This window comes from Rhyacophila brunnea, unplaced genomic scaffold (assembly GCF_057557595.1).
Source record: "Rhyacophila brunnea isolate RB1 unplaced genomic scaffold, BYU_Rbru_1.0 scaffold_9, whole genome shotgun sequence".
In the NCBI taxonomy this organism is placed as follows: Eukaryota; Metazoa; Arthropoda; class Insecta; order Trichoptera; family Rhyacophilidae; genus Rhyacophila; species Rhyacophila brunnea.
In genome coordinates, this window is record NW_028233361.1 from 41757221 (window position 1) to 41784537 (window position 27317).

At 32.7% G+C, this 27317-nt stretch overlaps 1 protein-coding gene across 2 annotated transcripts in view; it reads left to right on the forward strand.

Moving 5' to 3' along the window:
* cue (Low-density lipoprotein receptor repeat domain-containing protein cueball) overlaps window positions 1-13921 on the forward strand; it is a 96089-nt gene extending 82168 nt beyond the window's left edge. The window contains exons 5-8 of one of the 2 annotated variants that reach the window (XR_015072123.1): window positions 2640-2804; window positions 2941-4343; window positions 4735-4812; window positions 5193-5613. Coding sequence is in view for 1 of the 2 variants with exons in the window: in XM_085959800.1 (XP_085815926.1) it covers window positions 2640-2804; window positions 2941-3369; window positions 6655-6769; window positions 11417-11572 (865 nt within the window). In the remaining variant the exon portion in view is untranslated. Of the gene's footprint in view, window positions 1-2639; window positions 2805-2940; window positions 4344-4734; window positions 4813-5192; window positions 5614-6654; window positions 6770-11416 lie in introns of those variants that run through there. The other variant, XM_085959800.1, reaches the window with a different exon arrangement.
* Window positions 13922-27317: the final 13396 nt, after the last annotated feature.

Genomic DNA, 27317 nt, shown 5'->3' on the forward strand with positions numbered 1-27317 from the left:
CATTCGTATTTGTTTTTATTGAACTAAGACTGCAATTTACAGATGGTATTGGTTAGCTTTTAAAAATCAATCAAACCTTGCCTAAACCAAACCATAATAGTTTTGGTATGTTATGGACGATTCGAAAAATAGTTCACACTTTTTCATTCATTCTTATTTGTTTTTGTTAAATAAGAATACATGTAACACATTATGTTGGTTTTTTTAAAATCATTAACCCTGCCTAAACCAAGCCGTAGTTATTATTATATACATAAAATATCTAAAATTATGTACTTATAGTTTAATGGCATAATTTTAGATACTTTATAGATAGTCGATTGCTATTATCTTTTATGGCTTGGTTTTCGCAGTGTTTAATTGAATTTTAAAAAACTAACCAACACTATCTGTAAATTGTAGACTAAGTTTAATAAAAAGAAATACGTATGACTGACAAACTTTGTTGTTGACTATTTATGTCGAAGCTTAAAAGCCTACCTCCATCCTTTGCCAACTGGTAGACGAATGACTTCAGTCCCTTTTCGACTGTCTCCAAAAAGGTTGCCCCTTCAGATAGCCATCTTGCAGCCGGGCGACTTACAATGCCTATTGGTGTTTTTTTTAATGTCGTCCTGAGAACATGGGAATTTTGAAATAAATAAAATTTAATTTTGTCTGTCTAAGGCTTCGATCAAACAATAACTATTTTGACTGTAATAATACATCCGAATATCACAGTGGTAACCATGGCCCCCACAAGGGGGGGGGCTGGCAGGGCTCTAGCCTAGGGGCCCGGGCTCAGGAGGGGCCCAGCGAGGCGAGTCGACCAGATAAATGAGATAAACACACATCGAGCACACATCGCTTGCGGCTCTATTTTCCTTCAACATTATTATTATTTTAAATAATGTGGTTGTACGATACATTTTTCAATTTTGTATCAATACTCGACATCTCCATAATCCCAATGGATGTATTAAAATATACAATAAAACACTAAATACACAGATTAATTTTACCGCGTACACCATTTGGAAAACACTACTGTTGAGCATCACACTGCCTTTATCCTTAGCGATAGGTAGGGGGGCCCGCTTCACGATGTGGGGCCCATGGTGGTAACACTTACATAACACAAACAAGATTTCATAGCTATCATTTGTAAAGATTTTTTTTACATGTCTACCAATCTGATAATACGTTCATGATTCCTCTAGTCCTAGCATGTGGCACATATCAAAATAAGTGCGGGACAAAAAAATATTAAAAATCGATCACGATATAATGAATTCACAATGCCGGTGGGGGGGGGGGTCATGATGAACAAGGGTCACCTGTTAATACGAGGGTGGGTCAATAATTCCTTAGAAAAAAGCATTAAAACAGTTTTTATTTTTGTATTTTTTTTTTATTTCTCAACATAATCTCCTTGGAGCTCAATACACTTGGTTAGACGTTTCTTAATTTTTTTTAAACCGTCAGAAAAATAAGTTTTCGGAAGGTCCTCAAAATAAGCATTTGTCCGATCGATGACTTCTTCATTTGAAAAAAAACGTTGTCCACTTAGCCATTTTTTTAAGTTTGGGAAAAGGAAAAAGTCACTGGGGGCTAAATCTGGCGAATACGGTGGGTGGTCGACCAATTCGAACTTCAATTCTTCAATTTTAGCCATTGATCGTAAACATGTGTGAACACGGGCATTGTCCTGATGAAAAAGGATTTTTTTCCTGTTTAAATGAGGCCGTTTTTCTTCAATTTCGTTTTTTAGCTGGTCCAATAAAGATGCATAATAATCCCCTGTTATTGTTTTTCCTTTTTCCAAATAGTCAACGAAAATAATTTCACGTGCATCCCAAAATACAGTAGCCATAACCTTACCAGCTGATTTTACGGTTTTCGCCTTCTTTGGACATGGTTTGTCTTCGCAATCCACTGCTTTGACTGTTCTTTCGTCTCGGGAGTATAGTGGTGTATCCATGTTTCATCTACAGTCACAAAGCGACGAAAAAATTCATCCGGATTGCGTTGCATGAGCGACAACAGGGCTTTAGAGGCCACCACCCTATTGCGTTTATTGTCGACTGTGAGCAAACGCGGCACCCATCTTGCAGAAATATTTTTCATGCCCAATTTGTCATGTAAAATAGAAATGACGCTACCTTTTGAGATCCCTGTAACCTCAATTATCTCACTCAACTTTAATCTTCGGTCACTTAACACCATATCGTGGATTTTATTGATCATTTCTGGTGTAGTCACCTCTACAGGACGTCCTGAGCGTGGTTCATCCTTTGTTGATGTACGACCACGTTTAAATTCATTTAACCAGTTATAAATAGTTGCAAGTGAAGGAGCAGATATGCCGTGAACTAAATCCAACTCATTTTTTATTTCCTTTGCTGTTAACCCTTTTATATTAAAATGTTTAATAACAGCTCTAAACTCAATTTTCTCCATTTTTGTAAACAAGCAAATTTTTTTTTTTAAATGTACGAAAATAAAAAACAACAACCCGACCAATCTGATTGAAACTTCGCAGCATACTGAATCGGTAGTGCCGCTGCATGAAAACAAACCGCTTACAGTACTAGTCGCGCCACCTGTCGGCTTTTCTAAGGACTTATTGACCCACCCTCGTATTATATTTTCTTTTTCAGTTGTTTCGAAGGGTACACAGGTGAAAGATGTGAGGTAAACATGTGCACAAACTTTTGTATAAATGGTGGAAACTGCACAATAAGTAGCAAAAAGGCTGTATGTAACTGTCCGGAAGGATTTGAAGGAGAAAGATGTCATGTCAAGAAAGAGATCACAAATATTAGGTAATTATTCTATAACTCTGACCAGTGTCCTCTCTGTTGTGCACACATCAGCTTTTAATGTGATTAAATCAATCACAATTTAAAAATACCAAATCATGTAACGGTAAAATAACATATTTTTCTTTTCATATTGTAGCTCCGTAGTCATATTGGAAAGAAAACAATCGTTACCGAAAACAAATAGTGAACATAACCTCACAATCGATCCTGTCGATCTGATCGACAGTCTCATACAAGGAAAGAACAATGAAGACAATAATGATACAAGAGACGACAGTAATAATAGATCAAAAAATCAACACGATCCCAATACCAATAGTAATCGGGTGCAAAATAATTATCTTCGTCCAGTCGATGCAAGTATACTGAATCAACTCAACGACACGAATGTTGTGAACGTGTCCATCGACAGAGTTTCCAGTAACATCCTAAGCCAGAGCAAGAGCATAATGGATTGTGATTGCTTAGCCTGGTCTAGTCCACCGTTGATCGCTGTATATACTTGTAGTATATTCCTGTTGCTCAGCACGTTCTTGTTAGCGATAATTCTCATCAGGCGTCCAAGGTAATACAATCTCAATTAAATAGTATTTTGAATAAAAACAATCTTTTTATCGAAAATACATCATTTTGGAAAATTTCAAAAACATACGTACAGTCGAACTCGGTTATTACAATCACGGACATAGCAAGATCTCGGATGTAATGAAGAAACATTCGTTGAAATTTTAGATTATGATTTTCTCCATACATTTAAAAACTTATCGTATATTCTTTCTTTTTCTTTCGACCATGTTCGATCCTAATAGGATCATATGGGCCTCCACAGGGTGGAGGTTTGTATTAACAGATTTTATTTTTACGAGAAATGGATGTCAGCCACTTGCTCAACCTATTAGGTCCATACTCTGACTCGTACACAAATTGAAAAACAATACGTGTACTTGCCAGACCCAGGATTCGAACCTGGGACCCTCGACTCTATAGGCCGGCATTTAAGCCATGCGGCCATCGGATATACCAAGCAAAAATATCGTCTGTTAATGTGTCGATTGTTTAGAAACATTTTCGACCCTAAGCAATAAAATCCGACCGTAGATCGATGCCGTCGGGATCGGATTACGTTTATGACACTAGTTAAGTGTCTAAGTACCTAATTTGTGTTTTCACTGACAACATTGAAAAAGTATCCACGCATATGGTTGAAATTTCATGTAAAAAATCCAAGCTGAAGACAGTAGGTACCTACCAGCGTGCATTACAATAAACAACTTCTTTTGTAGTTTATGAATGCCATGCTTGTTTTGGGGAAAAATTCTAATTGTGTATTTTTGTTTGAATTGTGATTTTTTGTGTTATTCATTTAAAGATACCTATTCTCTCTCTGATATAACGAGGAATGCTTATAATGAGCAAATTCAGTCGGTTCCATCTTCCTCGTAATAACCAAGTTTGGCTGTATTAGTTTTTCGTGATTTACTCGAAACTCAAAAAAACATCCAGAGCGGATTTAATGATTAAGCGATTAGTATTTCGAGGGTATACTGACAGAAAACATTATCTCATTAAAACAAGTTCTGAGATAATCGCAAAAGGGACTTTAATTTTTTTTTCAAAGCGTTCTCCCACATAGATTTTTTTATGATTTAAAAACATTTTTTCTACATTTTCTACAAACACAATATATGACATGTTAAAAGTCCTGTATTTTGTATACGCAGAACGCATTAGGTCATTATCATGCTTTCTATCAGAGTAAAAAAATAACAATATGATTTAATAATGTTTATATTTTCTCACCATTATATCCTATGCCTTTGTGCGTTTTACCAGGACGTAGAGCGTAAAATTGTATACATTTTGGCATTTAAAACAGAAAAACAGCAAAAACTTAAATAATGCGTTCTGTCAGTATACCCTCGATTTGTAGTATTGAGTTGACAAAATATTTAACGAAATTATATTTTTTATTATAAAGTTGATGTATTTTTACGGCATTCTTTTAACAGTTTGATTATAAGCCGGCTCTCACATCAAAACTCGTCTCGCCTAAAACGTGTCGAATACGTCGATGTGGCGTCATCGTTATTCCCAAAACACACGTTGCCAAATGGAGCTCCGCAGATTGGTCGAATGTGACTGTTTCGTTTGACAAAAGCATATGCTGTTGTTTCGACAAGTTGCATCCTTCTCGGGCTCCGAGTCAAAGAGAAACACCTACGAATTGGTCATTCCTATACCGGCACGCCGATCACCGCATTCAAATATCTATACGTTTCGAAGGCTACGTGCGACTGTCGCTAGGTAGATGTGCCCGGTCTTGACATGCAACACTGGATCTCAGTTCTCGGAATGTTTGTTTTATGACTGTGCGGCACACGAGATGAGTTTTGATGTGAGAGCCGACTTAAATATCAAAGAAGCATGTAAGTGGGGTCAGGTTTGAATCCCAGAAGGGTCAAAATAAAATCATGATTACACTGTTTTTTATGTTTGTGTTATTGTCCTGCTTTCATCTGTCTTTGCCCCCTAAACGGGATTGATAGAACGGCTAATAACCAAACCTTATAAATATTACAATACCTCCACGTAAAATGGCAGGCTCCGTTTTGGCGACATTGGATAATTTTAACAATTCTAATAAGTTTTACGGAAAACCTGACTGATTTACTTTTTGTGTTGGTTATTTTTTTCGAATGAAGTTTGATTGATTGGAATTGATTTAACATTACACATACGATGCAATTTTCACAAATTACATTTTCCAAGCCGGGTTTCTGACTTAAAATCATCATTTATTTTTTGATGCAAATAAAAATCACAAAAAATTTCAGTTAAGCCTTTGATATTATAATTTCTGCATTTTTCCGCTAAGCCAATGATTGTTTTTTATTGTATATCGGATATGGACGTCCACCATGACTTCCTAAAAACGAGAGGAATGCCGAACAACTGATGTCATTATGAACTTGACCTGTGGGCCGTATTCCATCAAGATTCCTGTCGTCAATTCCTGTTTTCTTTTCAATTAGTATATAATACGTTAATACTAAAAATGGATTTCTGAATCATTCAGTGGCAAAGGGTGGAGGTAGGCTGTTACGATCCGCCATAAATAGTGCATATTAAACTTTTTTAGTCATACGTATTTCTTTTTATTGAACTTAGACTACAATTTACAGATGGTGTTGGTTAGTTTTTAAAAAAAAATAAACCCTGCCTTACCAAACCATAATAGTTTTGGTATACTTTGGTCGATACGAAAAAATTGTGCATACTTCTTCATTCATACTTATTTGTTTTCGTTGGATTAAGAATACATATTAGACATAGGTATTGTTGGTTTATTTTGCCCTGCATAAACCAAACTATAATAGATAAAACATTTTATTATGTCTATAAAATATCCAAAGATGTGTATGATTTTAGATATTTTATAGATAGACAAGTATTTTTTGACTATTGTTTATTATGGCTTGGTTTAGCAGGGCTTAAATTGAATTTTAAAAACTAACCAACACCGTCTGTAAATTGTAGTCTTATTTCAATGGAAACAAATATGTATGACTGACAAAGTTTAGTGTGCATTGTTTATGGCTAATCTTAATAGCCTACTTCCACCCTTCGCCACTGGAAACATTCTATTCCTTTTACAAGAAAAGGAAGTATAAAGGAAGTGTCTTATCATTCAGACAGGAAACTAAAAATTGGCGTATCAGGATAGCGTTGTTTGTCACATTTCAGAGGAAATCTATCCGATCTGCAGTCTCTAATGTTACCATTACACTTTTTATACTACTTAAATTAAAAACGTCCCGCATTAATGTGTTAAATATATTTTGTCTTTCAGGATTAAAAAGAGGCATATAGTTCCTAAAACATTCATGAAAGTTTCTGAAAAACCCAAGCCTTCAAACCGTGAAATATCAATAGAGACCTGCTGTAATATGGAGCTATGTGAAACAGTACGGGCCCAACAATTAATTGTTTTAATTTTTGCTTTGGTGTTGGTGGCATGGAAATTCTTTCCTCTTATTCTCTTCACTCTTTAGCTTATTAATTTGCACAGTTTTTAAAAATGCTTTGTTTTCTTCTTTTAGCACAACTTACCTGCTTCTGTCTCACTCACAACACTGTCTTTCTGCTCATTTTTGAGCAACTTAGGACCTAATGCATAGTAATACTTATTTTTAAAAAAAGAACTCATTTATTAGTCAGTCTATTTTTGGATGCATAGTCGGCGCTTGCCAAAGTGACAGATGTCACATAATTAATATAACTAGTAAACAGAAATCAAGTATTGAAATAATATTTGTTGTACCGATTATCTATGTGAACACGAAACTAAGAGTATTATAGGTCTCAGCCAGAGTTGGTGCGAACACAGATACGAAAGATTGTGTGTATTGGTGCATTTCTGAGGCAACGGGCATTGCACAACGTCTACGAGAAACAGCCATTTGTCTTGCTTACGCCTATTTATTGCGCTTATAGCGAAAAGAGGACAACATGCGTTGATGTCGATTTAAAAATTTGAAACATCCTTTTTGTAAACAATGCGTCTGTGTGAGTATTGCTTCGCCTCAACTCTTGTTAACACATCTATAAACGTGTGCTTACTTTATTATTCAAACAATTGAAACCAGTTTGACATTTATTGTACTGATACTTACAATTTAATAAATACTGTCCATATACTATGGATACTTGTATCCACGTTGTGTGCGTTTGTTCAATTAACCATTGATAAAACAAATATTATATTAACTATTAATTTACAATGGTGCAGTTTTCATACTCTTACCATACCAAAAACGTTTTTATAAAGTGGCAACAATTTTTGATCACAGAAAGTGGCATTGATATGTTATTTATTGATTTGGTAAAATGTCTTCTATGCATAAAGATTGTTATTAGTTAATTTTACATAGCGTCAATATTCTATGCATCAGGTCCTAAATGTGTATTCTTTTTCTAATTTTAATTTCAGATTACTACATACATACAACGTCTTTATTGAGACGATCTCTTCGATGCACCATTCGTATTACATAGTGTAATTAATATACAGGTGCTGTTTGAGCTAAATATGATAAATTACTGATGTTTGACAGGAGAACTTCTGAATCATTGAAATAGACAAACATCCTTCTTGTATTTTAATAACAATATTAAATTCATGTATCAAAACACTCATTTAAAAGCTTAAATTTTTTAATCCACTTGTGTACAAAACAAAAGAGAATTAAAAAAACAAATTCAGTGATACAAGTCCTTGCTGCAGATAAATTTTCTAAAATTACTAATCGTCACTGTTCTGGCAGAAGACACTAATTCGAAAAAATGACATATTGAGTTAGTTATACCAAAATGTTCCTTATTTCAAACTTTACCGTCTGGAAACCTTTTTAATTAATAGACAGTCTTTATTTTAAAGTCATCCTTTTTACGATTATTTAATAAACTCACATGATAGACCATTTTCAACATTTTAACAACTTCAAAGTCAAATTACTCAAAACTAGTATTCTCCAGTTAGTGTGTTCTGCCAGAACAGAGACGTAATGTTTTAGCTCAAATTAATATTTTCTTTAAGGGGACAGATGCTGTGTAAAGGTACGAAATTAAGAATTTAGGGTATCTTTGCGTGCTTAGCTTTGATAATCAGTAGACTTCATAGGAAAGACATATATGTCATACCGTATATTATTTTCTCATCTTAGAGATTGACATTCTATGACCACATAAATTATATTAATATCATAATTGTTGTGAATGTCATTATGCTACAATTGAGAATAAAGCCATATTAGGTGCATCAGATAGATGTCTGTGGTTATAGCACTTTTTAAAATTATTATTTTGTCTAAATATATATTATATATATTAAATATATAAAAAACTATATCTTCAATTTGGAAGAGTTTGTCATTGATTCGTAATTTCAATAATAACAATCTTATACGTTATTATCTGAATGTCCATTCGTTCCTATTCAAAAAAAACCATAGATTAAAGTTAAATCTTCAGTTGAAATTTTTAGTAGAAAATAAGCTATTTCTCCTAAATTTTGAATCAATAATTGTAAACTCTATTGAAAAATTTATTGGATATATTTTATTATATAATGTTAAATTTATAATCAATTCAATCAATAATACTCTTTTATGGTTTTCAAATATTTTATATAGTCTTTAGATGTCAATTTATAAGATGAGAAAGACAATGTATCATAATGACATATCGCACCGTGAGTGTAAAACCAAGGCATCTGCAAATTTTTCAATTTCGAGATTAAATGCAAAACAACTGCAAAAGTCGTGAACTTGATAATGTAAAAGTGAAGTAACTGAAAGAACATACAATATAATGTAGATATAAACCAAATATTATGGTTTTTTTTTAGAAACTCTATTTCTCCTAACAAAATGAAGACTTCAAACCCTAATATATCCAAAATATGTCTTTTGCAGATGCCTTGTTTTATGCTCACGGTGCGATATATGTCTTTTCTACAAAGTCTACAGATTATCTAGGCTAAGCTCGCAAAGATACTTAAAATTCTTTATGTTCAACCTTCACACAACACCTTACCCCTTAAGCTAATGCTTCGATTACAAACAAATACTTAACATAATAAATGTAAATAAAACAAAAAAAATGTACAGAACATATTATTAATTTGCTTTTGTATTATAGCTACATCTCTTTGCTACCTGTTTAATTGTGTAAATATTATGTAAAAATTGTTAATTTTATTATTTATTTATTTTACATAAACTTGATTATTTATTAATGTATCTTTTGAATTGGCATTTACGTGATAGAACTCTATTATAATGGTTTTGAAACAAAGTTATTAATAACCCATCTTCGGAATGGTCGACTGTAACTTAAGTTTGAGATGGGTTTATAGTCTGACGTAAATAACTAAATCAAAGTAAAAATTAACAAAAGTAACTTAGTTTCAAAACCATGATTGAGTTAAAATGCCCATCTTCTTTTCTTTATTTTTTCCTGTATTTGTAACATTGAATGATAAAAACCAGTATGTACAGCCATTCCTTAGTTCGTTTAGTTGTAGAACTATATTTTTGCATCCCAATTAGTGAATGCTGTAGTATTTGAAATTTCACACTATGCTAAAATGATTTTAGACATTAAAAAGAAGATAAAAAACAAACTGATATTCCCTAGGGGCGGCAGGTTATATGAAAGTATGGTGAAAAAGTATGGTGAGGCGGGCTGGTAATCAATTAGTGGCAAAATTTCCACGTTAACATTATATCATATGGGTACGTTATAATGACCAAAGTAAATCCTCCGTGATGCCCTGAATTTTTTTTTATCGCGTCGCTATTTCTCGTAAGTTGTCGGCTACTGTTGGCCTGCTTCATTCATGAGACAGCCGATTTCTTGCCCCTCTTTTTATTTAACATCTCTATGAAATACTTCAGAAAACATACATATTATTTGATAAAGTAAGTGGGAGTCAATCTTCACATCCCTTTCACAAGTCACTGACCTGACTGTGTTTAATTCAAATTAAATAATTGTTACAATTCACAGCTGTATGCAGTTTCTGCAGTCATATTGAATATGAATAAAGATTGTCAAAATTTGTATTTTGATTTTTAAACCATTTTGGAATCGAGCCTATTTTACAACGTTTTTATTAGCTCGTATTCTTGTTTGTCCGGTGGTTGTTTGTCCAGTACAAATCTTGCAATCGATTTTTAACCAACTTCCCGATTAGCTGGACATTTGAAACTTTTAGAATATATCAGAACACGATGCCAATGCATTCTTTTAATACTTTTAGCCATCTTTAAGCAGAATTGAATTCATTTTCAGTTAATTCTGTTTTGTATGGAAAGTTATTTCAGAAAAATCCATAAAAAGTAAAAGACTATTATTGGTTGCTAAGGGGGTAATCCTAGCATCTAAATTATTAATATATACGTGCGTTACTATGGAAATCAAAATGAAATTTCAGTATTCTGTATTTGTTTGTTTTTTATTTACTTCTCATATCAAGTACAAGTTTGAGCATATTGAGCATAATAATTCAACAGAAAATTTAAAAACGTTGTACATAAAAAGTTCTTTTTATCCTGTAAATATTTAAAATACGATAGTGGTGAGATGATTTCAGTAAAAATAAACCCAAATTTAGATAAGCATCACAAAAATACTTTCAATATACAGACATCATAAAAAATATGTGATGTAATGTATGTAGTATGTAATGATTTATCTTTCGATATAATATTATTAAACGTCTGCCACTTATCGAGATGACCATATGTGCTGAAATCGTCCAAAGCCCACTATAAACTGTTTTGACTACCACCAAGTTAGCCTCTCAATGGTGATATAAAATCTCATTGACTGCACACCATCTCATACCAATTGATATTGCCTCACTATATCTGTATGAAAATCATATATTTTAATGTCAATGCTTTAAATGTCACGAAGAAATCATTTTAGCAGATTTTGAAATCAAAAATATTTATTTGTTTTGCCTGGAAATATTATTTAGATTTTTTAATGTTTTTTTTTAAATTTTGTATGTTTCTCGTTGTAATAAATTTATGATCTTCTTTTAGCCGTGCTACCAGTCTGGAAGCATACAGTCTGATGTGAAGGATCAATCAGCCAAAGAAGAGCAGAAGAGTCTCCTCATCAATATAGAGCTGAACAATGATGATCATATGGTGGACTGCAACCGGCGCATGTATCCAGTTTCCGACTTTCACAAATAGTCAATTGCCAATACGCAGTGTTTCCGTCTTGCGATTCACGGCCAACACTTATTTATTAGCGTAGGCGACACAGTCGAAATACCATTACTGGCGTGGTTTAATTTTGTATGCTTCGGACGCTGAACACGTCCAATAAACTATGAAATTATGGTGCTATATCAGGTGAAAGTCTATCAGAATTAGGAAAAGATTGTACCCGAGCAGTTTTACTCATAAAACGACATTAATATATTACTAAACGTCTTGATAACGTTAAATAATAATATTTTCCGCTTATTTAAGTTAAATATTTGTGACATGTGACAATTTTTATTTTCAGTGTAAGCATATAATACAGTGGTATTCAAAGTGAGCGTTCTGCAGGCTCTTCGAAAAAAATAATAATTCCGGACAATCTGAATTATATTCAATATGCACAATCACAATGATAATTCATAATATGCTTCGCTGGCTGTTTTGTTTGCTGCTCTTCCTATATTACTTAACGACCGTTCGTCGTTTATTTTAGTGCAATGTCCTTTAGGGTTACATGTAAATTGTACGTGAAACATTTCACCTTGGCACAGTTTGCCGTGAGCTTTCTTATCGGAAAGAGATGACCGTATACTATACGGTCTTCAATTTTATTAGATTCAATATGAACATTAATTCAATTTTCGTAGCTGGTTTTGGCAAAAGTCATGAGAAGAATGAAAACCTAACCTAACCTAACAAATAATCCAGTATATCGGCTATTTTAAAAATTTGTTTGCTGCTGGCTACCTGTAAAGTGTCAACCGACAAGAACCGTGTTTTATATAGACATGGATTTTATGTCAGTAATATACGACCCAAAGAGGATGGACTGTCTTTAATATACGGCCATATATTTCCGATAATACATTTCACGGTGTGATACGACGAACTGCATATGTACAAGTTTCCGGACACGGTCCTTTGGATACTTCTTTTAAAAACTCGTACTTTTATTCTTTTATTCGAAAATCTGTACTAATAAAATACAATGCAAAAACCTATTATGTATGTCTGATGACAGTTTGGGAAACTAAAAAATAGATCTCGAATTAGATTCTGAAAGGGAAAATTTACAATCGTTGTTTGCTCAGAACATTTTAGGACCGTTAAAGAATCTAATAATACACTAAAGGCACCACTGAAGCTTGAAAACCACTGAATTATAATACTTAAGTCCATGCTGCACTATTTTCACATTTCAAATAGAGATGTAGTTCTATTTTGTTTTTACATCAGTTTTAAATAAATGCTGGGTTTTGTTTTTTCTAATATAATTGTATGGTTGATGGATACTGTCATTTCTACCTAACGATTTATACTGGTTATAAGTCAATCGTCTATTGTTGTAAAGACACGATTAATTCACTTATAATTATTTAACTAATTTATTCTTACGACTAATTTTATAGTCGTGAGTTGATTTTTAATATTATAATAGACTTAGTTAGGCTATTTAAAAAATAATGCAATTTACCCGACGGCCTTGGATCTCAACGCGAGAAACACTGTCGTAAGATAACATGGTTTTTGATTGTATTTAAATTTTAACAATTGTATATAGGTATCAAAAAAATATGGTTTAGGATATGTTTTCAATTTGGTTTATATAAATAATACGCAGTGAAATCTCATTACAATTACGATAATATAAATTTGACAATTATAAGGACTGTAAAAAAAAAAACAATTATAATAATATTAATGTGCAACTGATAGAGTTTAAAATATTCTCTATGGACTATAAAAAGTACTTAGAAATGCGGCAATTTAAAATTTATTCTAATAAAATTTTGGCTTATATAAATACACGATTCAGAAAAATTCAGAAAACATACATATTAGAAAAATATCCTAGAAAGAAAACAGTATGACCCATACTTCACATCTTTTAATGTCCGGGTGAGTGCTCTTATATGTATGTTTTCTGAGATTTTTCAAAATTATGTCTTCAATTATAAGAATCTAATAGTGCCTGTACACATGCATGGATTTACTGGCAGCAATAGTGCGTATTTTAAACTATTGTGACAATAACTGTTTACACGTAAAAATGTTGACTATCTTTCTAATCTCATTCTTCAAGAATAAGTGAGACGCAATGTTGTCATTTTATGGTATTATTTGACAGGTTGCACAGGCGCAGATTGAAAAAATTCCAACTGTCGCATGAAAATTCAGAAGTTTCCGAACTTTTCCAATGCAATCTTGCAACTGCAGGATAATACATGTTTACACGTACATTTTCTTGTTATGGCCGCGATAATACTTACTGTTAGTAGTAAATCCATGCACGTGTAAAGGGGGTTCTTATATCTTGCGTGTATTCGGGTATTGAATAAAAAAATAATAATTTAATAAAAAAATGTACTTAAACACATAAAAATCCTTAAATTTTTTACAATAAAGTGAAATAAAGTATTATTTTTTTTATTCAATATTGAATTAATAATTTAAGGTTCTTATTGTTGAATATATCATCGGTGTTTTGTAAAAAGGGCGAATCAACCATTTTGGCGAAATTGAGATTTTAATGAAAATACAATATGTACCTCACTAGCTTTGTTCTTATTAAAAACGATAATCGTAAAGGCGAATATCCACTTAGTGTTATGGATTAAAAGCGAATGTGACATATTAGGCCTTTTAAAATATTATATTATAAAGCCTACTATATTATAAAGACAGTATTCTTTCTAAGCTTTATTATAAACTTGTTAGACATTTATAATCATTCACAGGTAATTAATAAATAAATGTTAAAAGTTAAAAATCCTCCTGTAAAATCGCATTTTGTTTAATTCGCCCTTTTTACAAAACACCGACGATTTTATGTAAATTTGAACATTTTTGAAACAGAAAAATATTTAGACTAAGTGGGATTTGAACTCGACCCAACGTTTTTTTCCTTATATTTGTTCGTTAATGTATGAATATCTTTTGCAGCTGCTATTTATATGTACCTAATTAGTTGAGCAGGTCTCCCGAACAGAAATAACCAATTTAAAGTATGTAATACTTATTTATATTAATTTTAATAGTTGAAATATTTTGTAATGTGAACGTAATTATATACATACATACCTACCTACCTGCCTAATGCAACCAAAATATTTTTATGTACATAAGTATTTTTATTGGAGTTTTTAAATGTAGCAATTAAATATTCACATCTACATCGTGCCTATATATGTCATTGATTGTCAATATATCATGTGTTGCTGCCAAAAGTTGTAAGTCGATAATTTAGGTATTTAGAGTTAATAATAGATTATGTGTATATATCGTCACTGTTCTGGCAGAAGACACTAATTCTATAATTAATTATAACAAAATGTTCCTTATTTCAAACTTTACCGTCTGGAAACCTTCTTAATAAATAAACAGTCTTTATTTTAAAGTCATCCTTACGTCATTTTTACGATTACTTAATAAACTAAGACCATTTCAAACATTTTAACAACTTCAAAGTCACATTACTCAAAACTAGTATTCTCCAGTTAGTGTGTTCTGCCAGAACATAGACAATATATAAATATGTATACCATATCACATATAAAGCACAAAGAAATTACCATAATGCCTGATTTCAGAGGGCATGTTAAACTTCAAATAGCAATTACTTCAGAACATGATTTTGAGACTTAGCAACTTTTGGTAGTAACCCCACATAACTACTAGCTGATTAATGTAATAATGGGGCTGCGTTGTGCATTGACAGATTTAGCGACTACTATGAATTGTGAATTCGTTTTGCTAATAAGACATTCGACTTTAATGCCAAGAGTTTCGGCAGACAAATTGATTGATGCTTGTTTAAGAAATGTTTGAATTTAGAGGGGGCGGTGTAATTACTAGGGACATCTAATAACGAATTTATAAAATATATTCAATTATATACGATATACTGAAAAATCACCTTTAAAATTGTTTTAGATTAATATATCGTCACTGTTCTGGCAGAAGACACTAATTCGAAAAAATGACATATTGAGTTAGTTATACCAAAATGTTCCTTATTTCAAACTTTACCGTCTGGAAACCTTCTTAATAAATAAACAATCTTTATTTTAAAGTCATCCTTTTCACGATTACTTAATAAACTCACATGATAGACCATTTCAAACATTTTAACAACTTCAAAGTCAAATTACTCAAAACTAGTATTCTCCAGTTAGTGTGTTCTGCCAGAACAGAGACGATATTATATATTTAAAAAAACAGTAAGACAAAAATTTTGAAATCCATCTACTTTTCAATAATTTTTTTTTTATAAAATTTTTATTGCTTATTTAGTTTTTTTTTAAGTTTAGATGAAACTTTATGACTCATTAATGTAGTGCATTTTGTTTGTAATTTAAACAAAATATCAATTTATGTAGGAAAATAAAATTTCATTTAACTCTAAATTGCACCAAATAGAGCTTTTAACAAGGCCTGAACAAAAACGAACCATGAGTGCAAGTGAGAAATCATTCGGCACCCTTATATCTCCGCAATATGCGTTAGAGTAAGATAGAATTTCTACGGCTGAATTAAATATTTTGTGTTAACTTCGCCGGTAAATATTGATTTGAATGACAACATTCATTTAAAAACTCCGAGCACTTGTTGCTGAAATTTATTGTTTTTGTGTTAAATATAAAGTTAGTGGTAATTATTTTTAGTTGATTTGCTAGAAAATATGGTTAACTATGTTCTGTTAACATGGTGGTATAACATTTCATAGTTACGTTAATAATAATAAAATTGAGGTTCTACTGTGCGTTATACGCAAGAAACAATGGCCACTCTCTATATATTATTACTCTTGAGGCTTCTACATTTATATGACAATAATTTATTCTCATTAAGAATGTCTGGAATATTAAAATAATACAATAAAATGGTGGCACTAACTCTGACAAAAAGTAGATTCTAATTTTTGTTTTATAAAACAATTCATATCATTTTTCATCAAAGGTAATTTTTAATTAAATTGTATTTGATCATATGTTTTATAATTCCGTATCTAATACCTATTACACTCAATCTTTGGTATCATCGTGCTGGTTTCAGACTACCAGAAAAGACAAAATTTTGAAATGAATTAACAGGATTTAGTTTGTAAAAATGTCGCTATATTATGTACATGCATAACACGGTCAAATTATTACTTAGTTATTCCTATTATATATTAATTTTAATTTAATAATAGTAATGTACTTTATCCTCGCAGAAAACGACAAAAATGAATATGTTATATTTCTGTACCCAATCAAAAAATGTGCGCTTTTTAACTGTTACGAAATTATAGCAAAGACCTGTAAATATAATATAGTGCCGTTTTTCCAATTATTGGTGTGGTACTACTGCAGCTGTCAAGTGGGGCTACAGCAGCTCAGGAGTACTGGGCCGGACAATTCTCGGCCACAGCTTATTTCAGGGTCGCCTCTTGTATGTCTGAATTTGAGTGTGCCGAGTCATTTGCTCGATTCATATATATTTTTGGCGGACTGCAAATAAAATATTCTACTGCTTCGACTAACGGAAAACGATGTCTTCACCATGCAGATACTGAAAGTCGCATCAATACTTCGTAAAACGCTGTGTTTTGGCTTGCGTGAGATATAATTTGTCTTCAAACATTCACACATTTCATGCCAATGCCCATAAATAGTATATGTACACATATTATCTCAAAGAGTGTGTGTATCATCACATGTCTTTTGTTTTTAATTCCACACTAAAACCTAATACGAATGGTAAAACAAAAGACAAACAATTTAATGTCAAAACATAAAATTTAAATTTAGAAACTTAACTAAAAGTTTTTGTAAACTATCACAGTCTCTAATAATATACGATATGTTTTCGTCGGTCAACTTAAGGGCCACCCACATTGAGGTGCTTGTCGCCTGCAGTCACGGGCTGCCGCTATGGGAAAAAAGGTGTGTAATGTCGTTGTTCTTGGTGTTAAAAACGTTATCAGATTGATGCTCCCATCCTGTAGCACATTTTGAACTTTTAAACGAACATTGTCAGTTGGCAAAATCTGCCGTAATCATTAAAACAAGAATGAGCGCACTTCACGTTGAACTGCACTGTATCGGTACCTGCATGATTCAATGAACGACAATTGAATGTTTTTATCATATTCCACACGCCAATTCTTTTCGTCTGTCACGTCAAACTGACATTCTTTTTTGTTTTTAGCAGTTGGCACTATTTATTTTCTATGAGAACGTTATCTATTATCTATGGTCTGCAGGTTGTGTTCTATTTTCTATAAATGTCATGCCGCATGTATTTTAACGTACAGTGAATTTACGAGATTCAAAATATTCTGCAAAATGACGAAACTATAGACATTTTTATCGCCATGAGTGCACGTGATAGTCCGCGACATGCACCGCACCCGCTTAAATGTCATAAATCTCACCATAGTCACAGCGCTTTAGAATTATTGTGTCTTCGTTAATCATTGATTGTATGTATGGATTTTTTAGTCATCATATTGCAGTGTCGGTGGTTTAATCTGCAATATTAGAATTACCTATAACAAATGGAATTTGTAATTGTATAAATAATAGCCTTTCACTAAAATTTTTCGAAACAACGTTTTTGTTATAAATCGATTGATTTCAATTATAGATGGACATCTTTCTGAAGATGAGTATTTCTAGCTCGAAACAGCTATCGACAGCAGAAATAAAACTTTGTTTCAAAATCATTATATGTCATGTAGGTTTACCACATAAAACACCTTTTCAAAATAAAATTGGAGATATATAATATTATTAAAATACTATTAGAATTACCTCTGGCCTATCGGATACTTTCCATATAGCATTCAGAGACAATCACCTCTCAGATGTTATGTTACCTTTTCACAATTGGAAACTTTTCGTGTAAGGCCATCCTCACGTGAATACGCAAAAAAGACGAGACTGAAACTCCAGTATCTAGCTAATGTATTTCAATGGCAGCTCGCTGACGGCAATACTGGATTCTCTCAGTTTCAAAATCTCCGCAACTGAAACTGAGGAGAAGCGACATGGTAGTCTCCCAGTCTCCAGTCACCCATTAAACAGTGGTACCAATATCAGTAGATTTGATGAAAAATCATATTTTCTTACCAAAATTGGTAGCATTGAACAAGAAATAACAAGCCAAGCGAACCGATTTTTAATTTAAAATATGTGGCAGATGTTGAGAAAAACTCCTGCCTGTATAATTACAGGCTGCCAAAATATTCCCGTGAAGAAATTACGGAAAAAGCTTAGAATGAAGTAGGAAAGACAATGGGTTTGAAAGTTTGAGGTTATGAGATTATTAGGTTTCATTAGCCCCGTGTGCGAAGCATCAGTCACTGGCCAGTTTATGAGTTCCATCAGCAAACAGTTTGACGGATTTTAGATTCTGCGTGAGAGGATGGCCTTAATGGATGTCTGCGTGCATGAAGGAGTTGATCTCCAGTGTCTTAATTTGTTTATAAAATACGGGAAATCCTATCTAAAACTATTGAAAAATTTCCTTAGCTTACAATAATTATCATTTAAGCTCAGGTGAAGTGGCACTATATTTAAAAAAGAATACACAATAAAGCTTTGTTGTAGATAATTCGCACCGTGAGTGTAAAACCAAGGCATCTGCAAATTTTTCAATTTCGAGATTAAATGTAAAACAACTGCAAAAGTCGTGAACTTGATAATGTAAAAGTGAAGTAACTGAAAGAACATGCAATATAATGTAGATATAAATCAAATGTTATGTAGAAACTCTATTTCTCCTAACAAAACGAAGACTTCAAACCTTTAATATATCCAAAATATGTCTTTTGCAGATGCCTTGGTTTTACACTCACGGTGCGATATGTACATGAATTATAAATATATTTTTTTAAATTAATGTTTAAATTGAAAATCATCATTGTGTTCTCTTCTGTATTAGGTAAATAATATATAAAGTAAATGTCTCAGGAAATTGGTATCTATGATTACGATATGTATACGTAGTGTGACATTTTAATTCCTGGAATGATGAACCATTAAAAAATATACATGTAGAACTGTGCCCTGACTTTGACGGGTGTTATAAGTCTCTCAGCGAGAGTTGGTGCGAACACAGATACGAAAGATTGTGTGTATTGGTGCATTTCTGAGCCAACGGACATTGCACGCGAAACAGCCGTTTGTCTTGCTTATTGCGCTTATTGCAAAAAGAGGACAACATGCTGTCGATTTAAAAATTTGAAACATCCTTTTTGTAAACAATACGTCTGTGTGAGTATTGCTTCGCCTCAACTCTAGTTAACACATCTATAGCATTGCTCTGGAACTGGCCCTAAAAATCATTTTCCAGAATACTGATGATTACTCGGACATTCTGTTGGTTATCAGTTATATATATATTAGAAAGTGTTTCCCTTTAGTGATGTTCTTCATTTTAGAAGTAGTCTGAAATTAAAGTGAGCTAAATCGTGCGAATAAACAGGATGGGATAATTGGGTAATCGCTGTCTCTCATAATGACCACACTGACTTGGCGTATTATTTGCAACTTTTCAGAAATCTTTACTTAAAGTTAGCCTGACTGTATCTCGATTAATCTGCAATTCTTTAGCTATAAATTTCATATATAATCATTTGTCAAACTACATCGAATCTCGCACATAATTGTTGTTTTTGTGGTCACATTATTTCACCTCTTATGCCACTCAAATACACTCATCTTTTAATAGTATATTCACCATGCTACATTTCTAATATTTCAGAGTAGCACCCTTTTCAATTTTCACGCAAAATTTAATGTTTAAACACTCTTAAATTTATCTAACCCAATATCTAACTAACATGTGGCTCTACCAGGTTTAAATTTACACACTTATTAGTTCAAGCATGTTCAAACATGAATACACACATGATTTCGATACAATTATATCACAGGCAACACTACGCGGCCATTCCAGGAATTATGTCATATGTATATAGACGATTTTTAAAGTCCTCGTGAGGTTTTATAATAAACAATAATGATGTTCCCTAGTAGGTTATGGTGTATAAAAGCCTTATTTATAAGTTTTATTTAGATTAGTTCCTACACTCTAAAATAACATAATACTATGTCTCAAAAAATTTATATTTATAATCTTTTGTCGCTTTTCCCTTAGTATAAATGATATCTTTTTTCTGAAAAACAAATCTTTTGAAAAATGGTTTACAGTAATTCTGCGTATCTGTCCAAAACAATTCAAATTTTTATATTATCTATTAGCAATGTTTCATCCTTTCGCAGGTCTATTCTTAACGTTTATTACTTAAGCACGTTTCTGTTATTTTCATTGTTACAAATTAACAGAGAAGGAATTCTATACACTATACGGTTATCGGCGGCTATCTCTAATTCGTAATACGGCGAAAATTTAGGTTGGTAGACATGTCGGTCAAATTTTGATATGTTCATACTGCCGAATCAGCGCTATCTAGTCGGAAATGAGCCGAACACAAGAATTTTGTATTGACACGTCAGACATATCTACATAACCTACAATTTTATTAGTCGTCTCATTGCGATTGCAGTACAGTAATAAGATCTTGCATATCAATTCTCAATATGTAAAATTGACGTACTCTGTCTCATTCTCAAAGTTAGCACGGCCAAGAGAGGGGCTGTTAAAAGATATCACCTTTTTACAGTTCATACGGTTAACTTTTTTACATAATTAACCGCCAGAATACATAAAGTGATAAATGTGATGTATTTATCACAATTAAGTTCTTTTTTGATGTTAAGTGATATGTTAGAATAGGCCTGACTAGCATATTGATTTGTTATATTTTAAAATTCACAAGACGAAAACGTATTTTTGGGAGAAAGTAAATTTGCTCAAAACTTTTTATTCATTTTAATAAATAATCCGTATCTTAGAATCAGTGTTTTTATAATATTGTGCATATCCAAAAATAACACTTTCGGGATAACGCAATTTATGATCATTTTCGGTTTTTGGAACAGATATTATTTATGGTGAGATGTTTTTGACTTTGAATAATACCCCTTTCATACGTGCATGGATTTACTGCTAACAGTGAATAATTTTTGATTCATACATGCAATCTTGCCAACTGCAGGATAATACATGTTTACAGTACATTTTCTTGTTATGGCCGCGATATACGCACTATTGCTGGCAGTAAATCCATGCACGTGTACGGACGCTATAATGTTGCTGCTCTTAGGGAATATATTTAAAATAGCTTTCAAATTAAAATGTATAGGTACTATCGAAAAATTGTTGTATACGTAACATTATTTATTACTATATTTAGATTTGATTGCGGTCAAGTGTATTCACATTCATTGTCGATGAGATATAGTTTAATAATTTGAATCATTAGCTTAATTTTTGGTTCCTGTTAGTTTTAAATAGAATAACAACATATCATTTCACTGCCATTTTTTATTTGCCGAATATGGTTCATTTCGAATATATTATGTGCATTTATTCGTGTACGCAAACTACTTCAGATTTATTTAAACTTTCATATTTATTTTATTTAACTGTATGGAATATAATTCCATTTATGTATCCAGAATATTTATATTAATTAATTAATTATCGTGTATACTTGATAAGAATATGTGCCTGAAATGAGAAAACTTCTGAATAATGTATTTAAAATACATGCACGTATTAAAATGTAATCACTTGTGTATTAATAATTTGTAAAACCATTTTGGGACTGGTCAACATATCTGGATTTTTTCTCTTGGAGCTTATTATACATCCGAATATTACAAACAAGCATAGACAATGTGTAAACGTCATACTTTTGATGTAACAATTAAATTAAGAAGTCACATTTTATTATTTTAAATATTCTACTAAATTAATTACTCACAGTTTTTAATTGTATTTTTTCGTGCATATTATAAAGCTATTTAATCCTTTCTATGCCGCAATTAGTTAATTGGTGTAATTAATGTAAGAATAATTGGTGTAATTACGTTAACGCGTTTTCGGCAGTTAATCAGTGATAATAAACATTCAAATAGTACAGTTATCAATGATCCTGTCAATTAGTAGATGTTGCTTCTTATGTCACAGGACCAGATATATTGACCAGTCCCGCCATTTTCATTATTTAATTGAAATTTTTTGTTGTTGCTACTGGCAATAATAAAATAATATGGCGTTTTATAAATGTAAAGAATTGCTTTGTAATAATTACATGGCTACTGGAACTTTCAATAATATAATTATTGTAAAGTAATAATGATCCTAAATTGATAATATTACTTTGAAACTGCTGAATATTAGCAGTATGTACATATTATTATAAAATAAAGTATGCTTTACAGTAATCGAAATGTCCAGTGTCAAATTAGATATTTTTTACTTGTTATATCGGGGATACACAATCAATTTTACTTTATTTTGGAGTTCATAAAAGTAATTTAAACGAATATCGAAAAAATTTAATTCATTGTAGAATTATTATGAGGTTAAAGTGTATGATTGTTTATTAATTGTGGCTCTTAATATATTGTAGCAGTGTATTCAGTGCTAAAAAATAAAGGCAATCAATGTCGCCGCAAACTAAACAATTAAAAATTGCTAATGTGTGGTGTACCTTATTATTAATTTAAGTTTTTTTTATTAGTTGTAGATTTTAGTGATTTAGATTAATAATAATTATGCCTCAAATCGACCAAACGAGTGCAGAATTTTTGATCGTGAAAATCCTTCCAAAGGGCAAATGTTTTTTGCTTATTTGCTTTTTCTTGTAATAATTATTAATTTGATGTTATTTGGGATAATGACTATTGTCGCACCGCACCATCCGTCTTGTTTGGTTACCTATGTTTTATTGTTTAATTAGTAATAAATGAAAAGACTAATGAGTGGAATTATATCCACATCAGAAATGTGATATTTGCTATTCATTGGTATTTTATGTAAATACCTCTTTTTTTATAAAATTTGAAATTTAAATAAATGGTGCTGTTGATTTTTACAATAAATCTTTTTTATTTTATTTACAATTCCTGTGTCAACCTATTCCCACCAGAAATACAATATACAGTCGAACTTGGTTATTACGAGGAATTTGCTCATTATAAGCATGACTCGTTATATAACATTTTTCGCGCTACGTTCTATTTAAGCATAGAACATAAAAAATCTGAAAACCATTGTAAAAATCCCCGAAACAAGCATGACATTCATAAACTACAAAAGAAGTTGTTTATTGTAATCAGCCGCCGGCGCTGGTAGGTACCTACTGACTTCACAAAGCTTAGATTTTTTGCATGCAATTTTAACCATATGCGTGGATACTTTTTCAATGTTGTCGGCGAAAACACCAATTAGGTACTTAGACACTTAACCAGTGTCATAAACGTAATCTGATCCCGGTGGCACCGGTCTGGTCAGATTTTATTGCTTAGGGTCGAAAATGTTGTTTTTAAACCATCGACACATTAACAGTTTTGCTCGGTATACCCGAGAAGTAGCTATTTATAAAAGTGAATGTATGAAATGTATGAAGAAAATCATAAACTAAAATGTCAAAGAATGTTTCATCGTTACATCCGAGATCTCGCTATATCCGTGATCGTAATAACCGAGCTCGACTGTATATATATATATATAACATAGTCCTTCCAGTCTATGATTATTACTTTAATTAAGACAATTATACTCTAACATTGACTTTGGCAATGTGGGTTGGGTTCTGACTTTCTCCAACAAGTTCTCCGTTTAACCTAAATGGTCGATCTCCAACTGTGTAGCCCAAGCAGACGGCAGTCATTGCAATCTTCTATTATTCAGCAAACTTATGGCCTTCTTCTACTGGATTGTCTATACGCTTATCTTTGACTAAAAATAATTTGCCCAGGTGCAAAGAAGTCAACGTTAAACTAACTAATGCATGAAAACTGGCTAGCGACAGATTCTTTGGAGGCGCCGTGTGGTGTTCATATGCAACAACTAAAGCGCGGACATGATCGAAGAAGAAGAACTAAACATGAATTCGTTGCATGGTTGATAGTTATGTTATTAGCTAAATTTTACATAAAATGGCAAGGTTGCTTATGGGGATCCAAAGTAATGCTTATCTCGATAAAATATTTTTAGATGACGTACAATGGTAAAAATATAAGAAGCCATCTCTATATATATAAAAATCTCGTGTCACGATGTTTGTGGTCGAACTCCTCCGAAATGGCTCGACCGATTTTTATGATTTTTTTTATGTATATTTGTTAGGTATGAGAATAGGTCAACAAGTATATTTCATACCGCTAGGTGATTAGGGTATCTCTATCCAGAAAAATTTTCTTTTTATTTTTTGACAATTTTTTTTTTTGTATTTTTTTTATTATTTGGCATAAAAAAATACTTATAACCCCAAATTTTTACCCTCCTACCCCCACCCTCCCATTTTTTAATCGTGATTTTATTATTTTTGTATGAACAAATTTAACCGTCGTTCGTATTTCAAACAGAACGAAATTATTTATGTTGTTGAATGACAGATGGCGCTACGTCCGAGAAGAATTCAAGAGAAGCGTCGCGTCATTTTGACATTTCATTCGGCATATCACATCGCAGTGCGTGCAAAATTTTGTAAGATTTATTTTAATTTATCTATTTTTATGTGCGTGTATTACAGTGCACAATGCCAGCAAGACGCAAGGGGGGCCATTTGGGCCGTCGAACGAATAAAGCAACAAACATGCAAAATAGTAGAGCAGAAAAAACAGACGAACAAATCCAACAAGATAACAAAAACGTGCGTGTAAGCATGTCGCAATTGCGTGCATCTCAATCACAAGAGGCACGAGCTGAACGAAAGCAACAACGACAATTGGAACGGAGCCAAGCGCGCCGGTTCATAGTTAACACACGCAAAGCAAATGACCGACAATGCCAACAAGTACATCGAACATTTACATCCGCTTCGTTCTTTCGTCTCGCATTCGAGTACGAGCCAGATATTGAATATTCCGCTCATCCGAAAGTGCTGATTGGTGCGCTATGGACAAAGAATGTTCCCATTGTCATGCGCTCAAATTCAAACATGAGTCAGCCGGGATGTGTTGCGCATCAGGAAAAGTGCAACTACCAGAAATTGAGATACCACCAGAACCATTGAACGGCTTGCTCATCGGCACGGTTCCAGATTCAAACCTGTTCCTGAAGTCCATTCGCACATTCAATTCATGCTTCCAAATGACTTCGTCCGGAGCAACAGAAATAGTTCACAATACTGCGGCAAATGGTCAACAATTCCATTCTACGTTCAAAATCAAAGGCCAAGTATACTACAAAGTAGGCTCATTGCTGCCAATGCCAAATGAACCACATACATTTTTACAAATTTACTTCATGGACATCAATCATGTGGATGCACGTTGCGGCTACAATAGCCTCAATTTGCCTAATGCCAGGCGCATCGTCGGCAAACTGGACGCCCTGTTGAATGAGCACAATGAATTATTGAAATTCTTCAAAGCACACATGCACAAATTGCAAAGTGACAGTCACGCTATTGTCATCAATCCTGATAAAACACCAGCTGGAGAGCACGTACGTCGATTCAATGCGACTGTTGTTGACGACATTGCTGGAATCATGGTTGGCGACCGCACATCGACGCGAGAAATCGTGATTCGAAGAAGAAACAATAATCTGGAGTTCATCGCTGACACACACCGTTCATAGGAAACTCTCAAATATCCGCTAATTTTTTGGAAGGGACAAGACAGATATTGCATTAACATTAAACAACGAGATCCTGTCACAGGTAATTCATTCATTATGAACATCATTACTCATTTTGAATTGAAAAAACGGATGGTTGATGTTTTTTTGTTTTTATCGGCGGTCATCGTCTACAGCGCTCTATTCCTCTTTCTGTCATAGATCCCATCCCCACACACTTACGATACATTCGTTATTTTTTATTTAACAACCAAAATATTCACTAGAAATAATTTATATGGCAGAACAACGTTTGCCAGGTCAGCTAGTTATATTATAAATTTACAGTACTTACTTAATAGTTACAGTAGAACGTTGATTATCTGGATTACTCTTTACATGCATACAAAAATATGTCAAACTTGTATTTTTTTGTTTTTGACGGTGTCCGATCCTAATGGGATCATAATATTTGCCTCCACAGAGTGTAGGTTTGTATTAACAGATTTTTTGCTTTTACAAGAGATGGATGTTAACCACTTGCTCAACCTATTGGGTCCTTACTCTGACTCCAAACACAAATTGAAAAACAATATGTGTATTTGCCAAATTCAAGATTCGAACATGGTACCTGCAACATTATAAGCCGCTCTGCCATCGTGGGGCCGTTTAGTTTTAATAAGATAGTAAGCTACATTATCAATACTGATGGTCTTTCGCGTTTGCGTAGGCCGTAGATATTCGATACTCAATACAATTTTGCATTGTCAAAAATGTATAAACAACATTCAATACTGAATCGATTTCTGTGTATGAAATTTATTTTGATAGTTGTGTTTATAAATTCCGTTACGATGTTGAGTGAAGCCACCAACTCTTGATTTGCAGCTGCATAAATTATGTGAAGCATAAAACCAATTATTACTATTAGAAAGAAATCTATCAAAGGTTTTGGCTAGTAACACAATCACAGAATATAGCCACGATTTACTTTGCTTATCACGTTTATCAGTCATTGAAATAATCTAATCCTACATTTTAA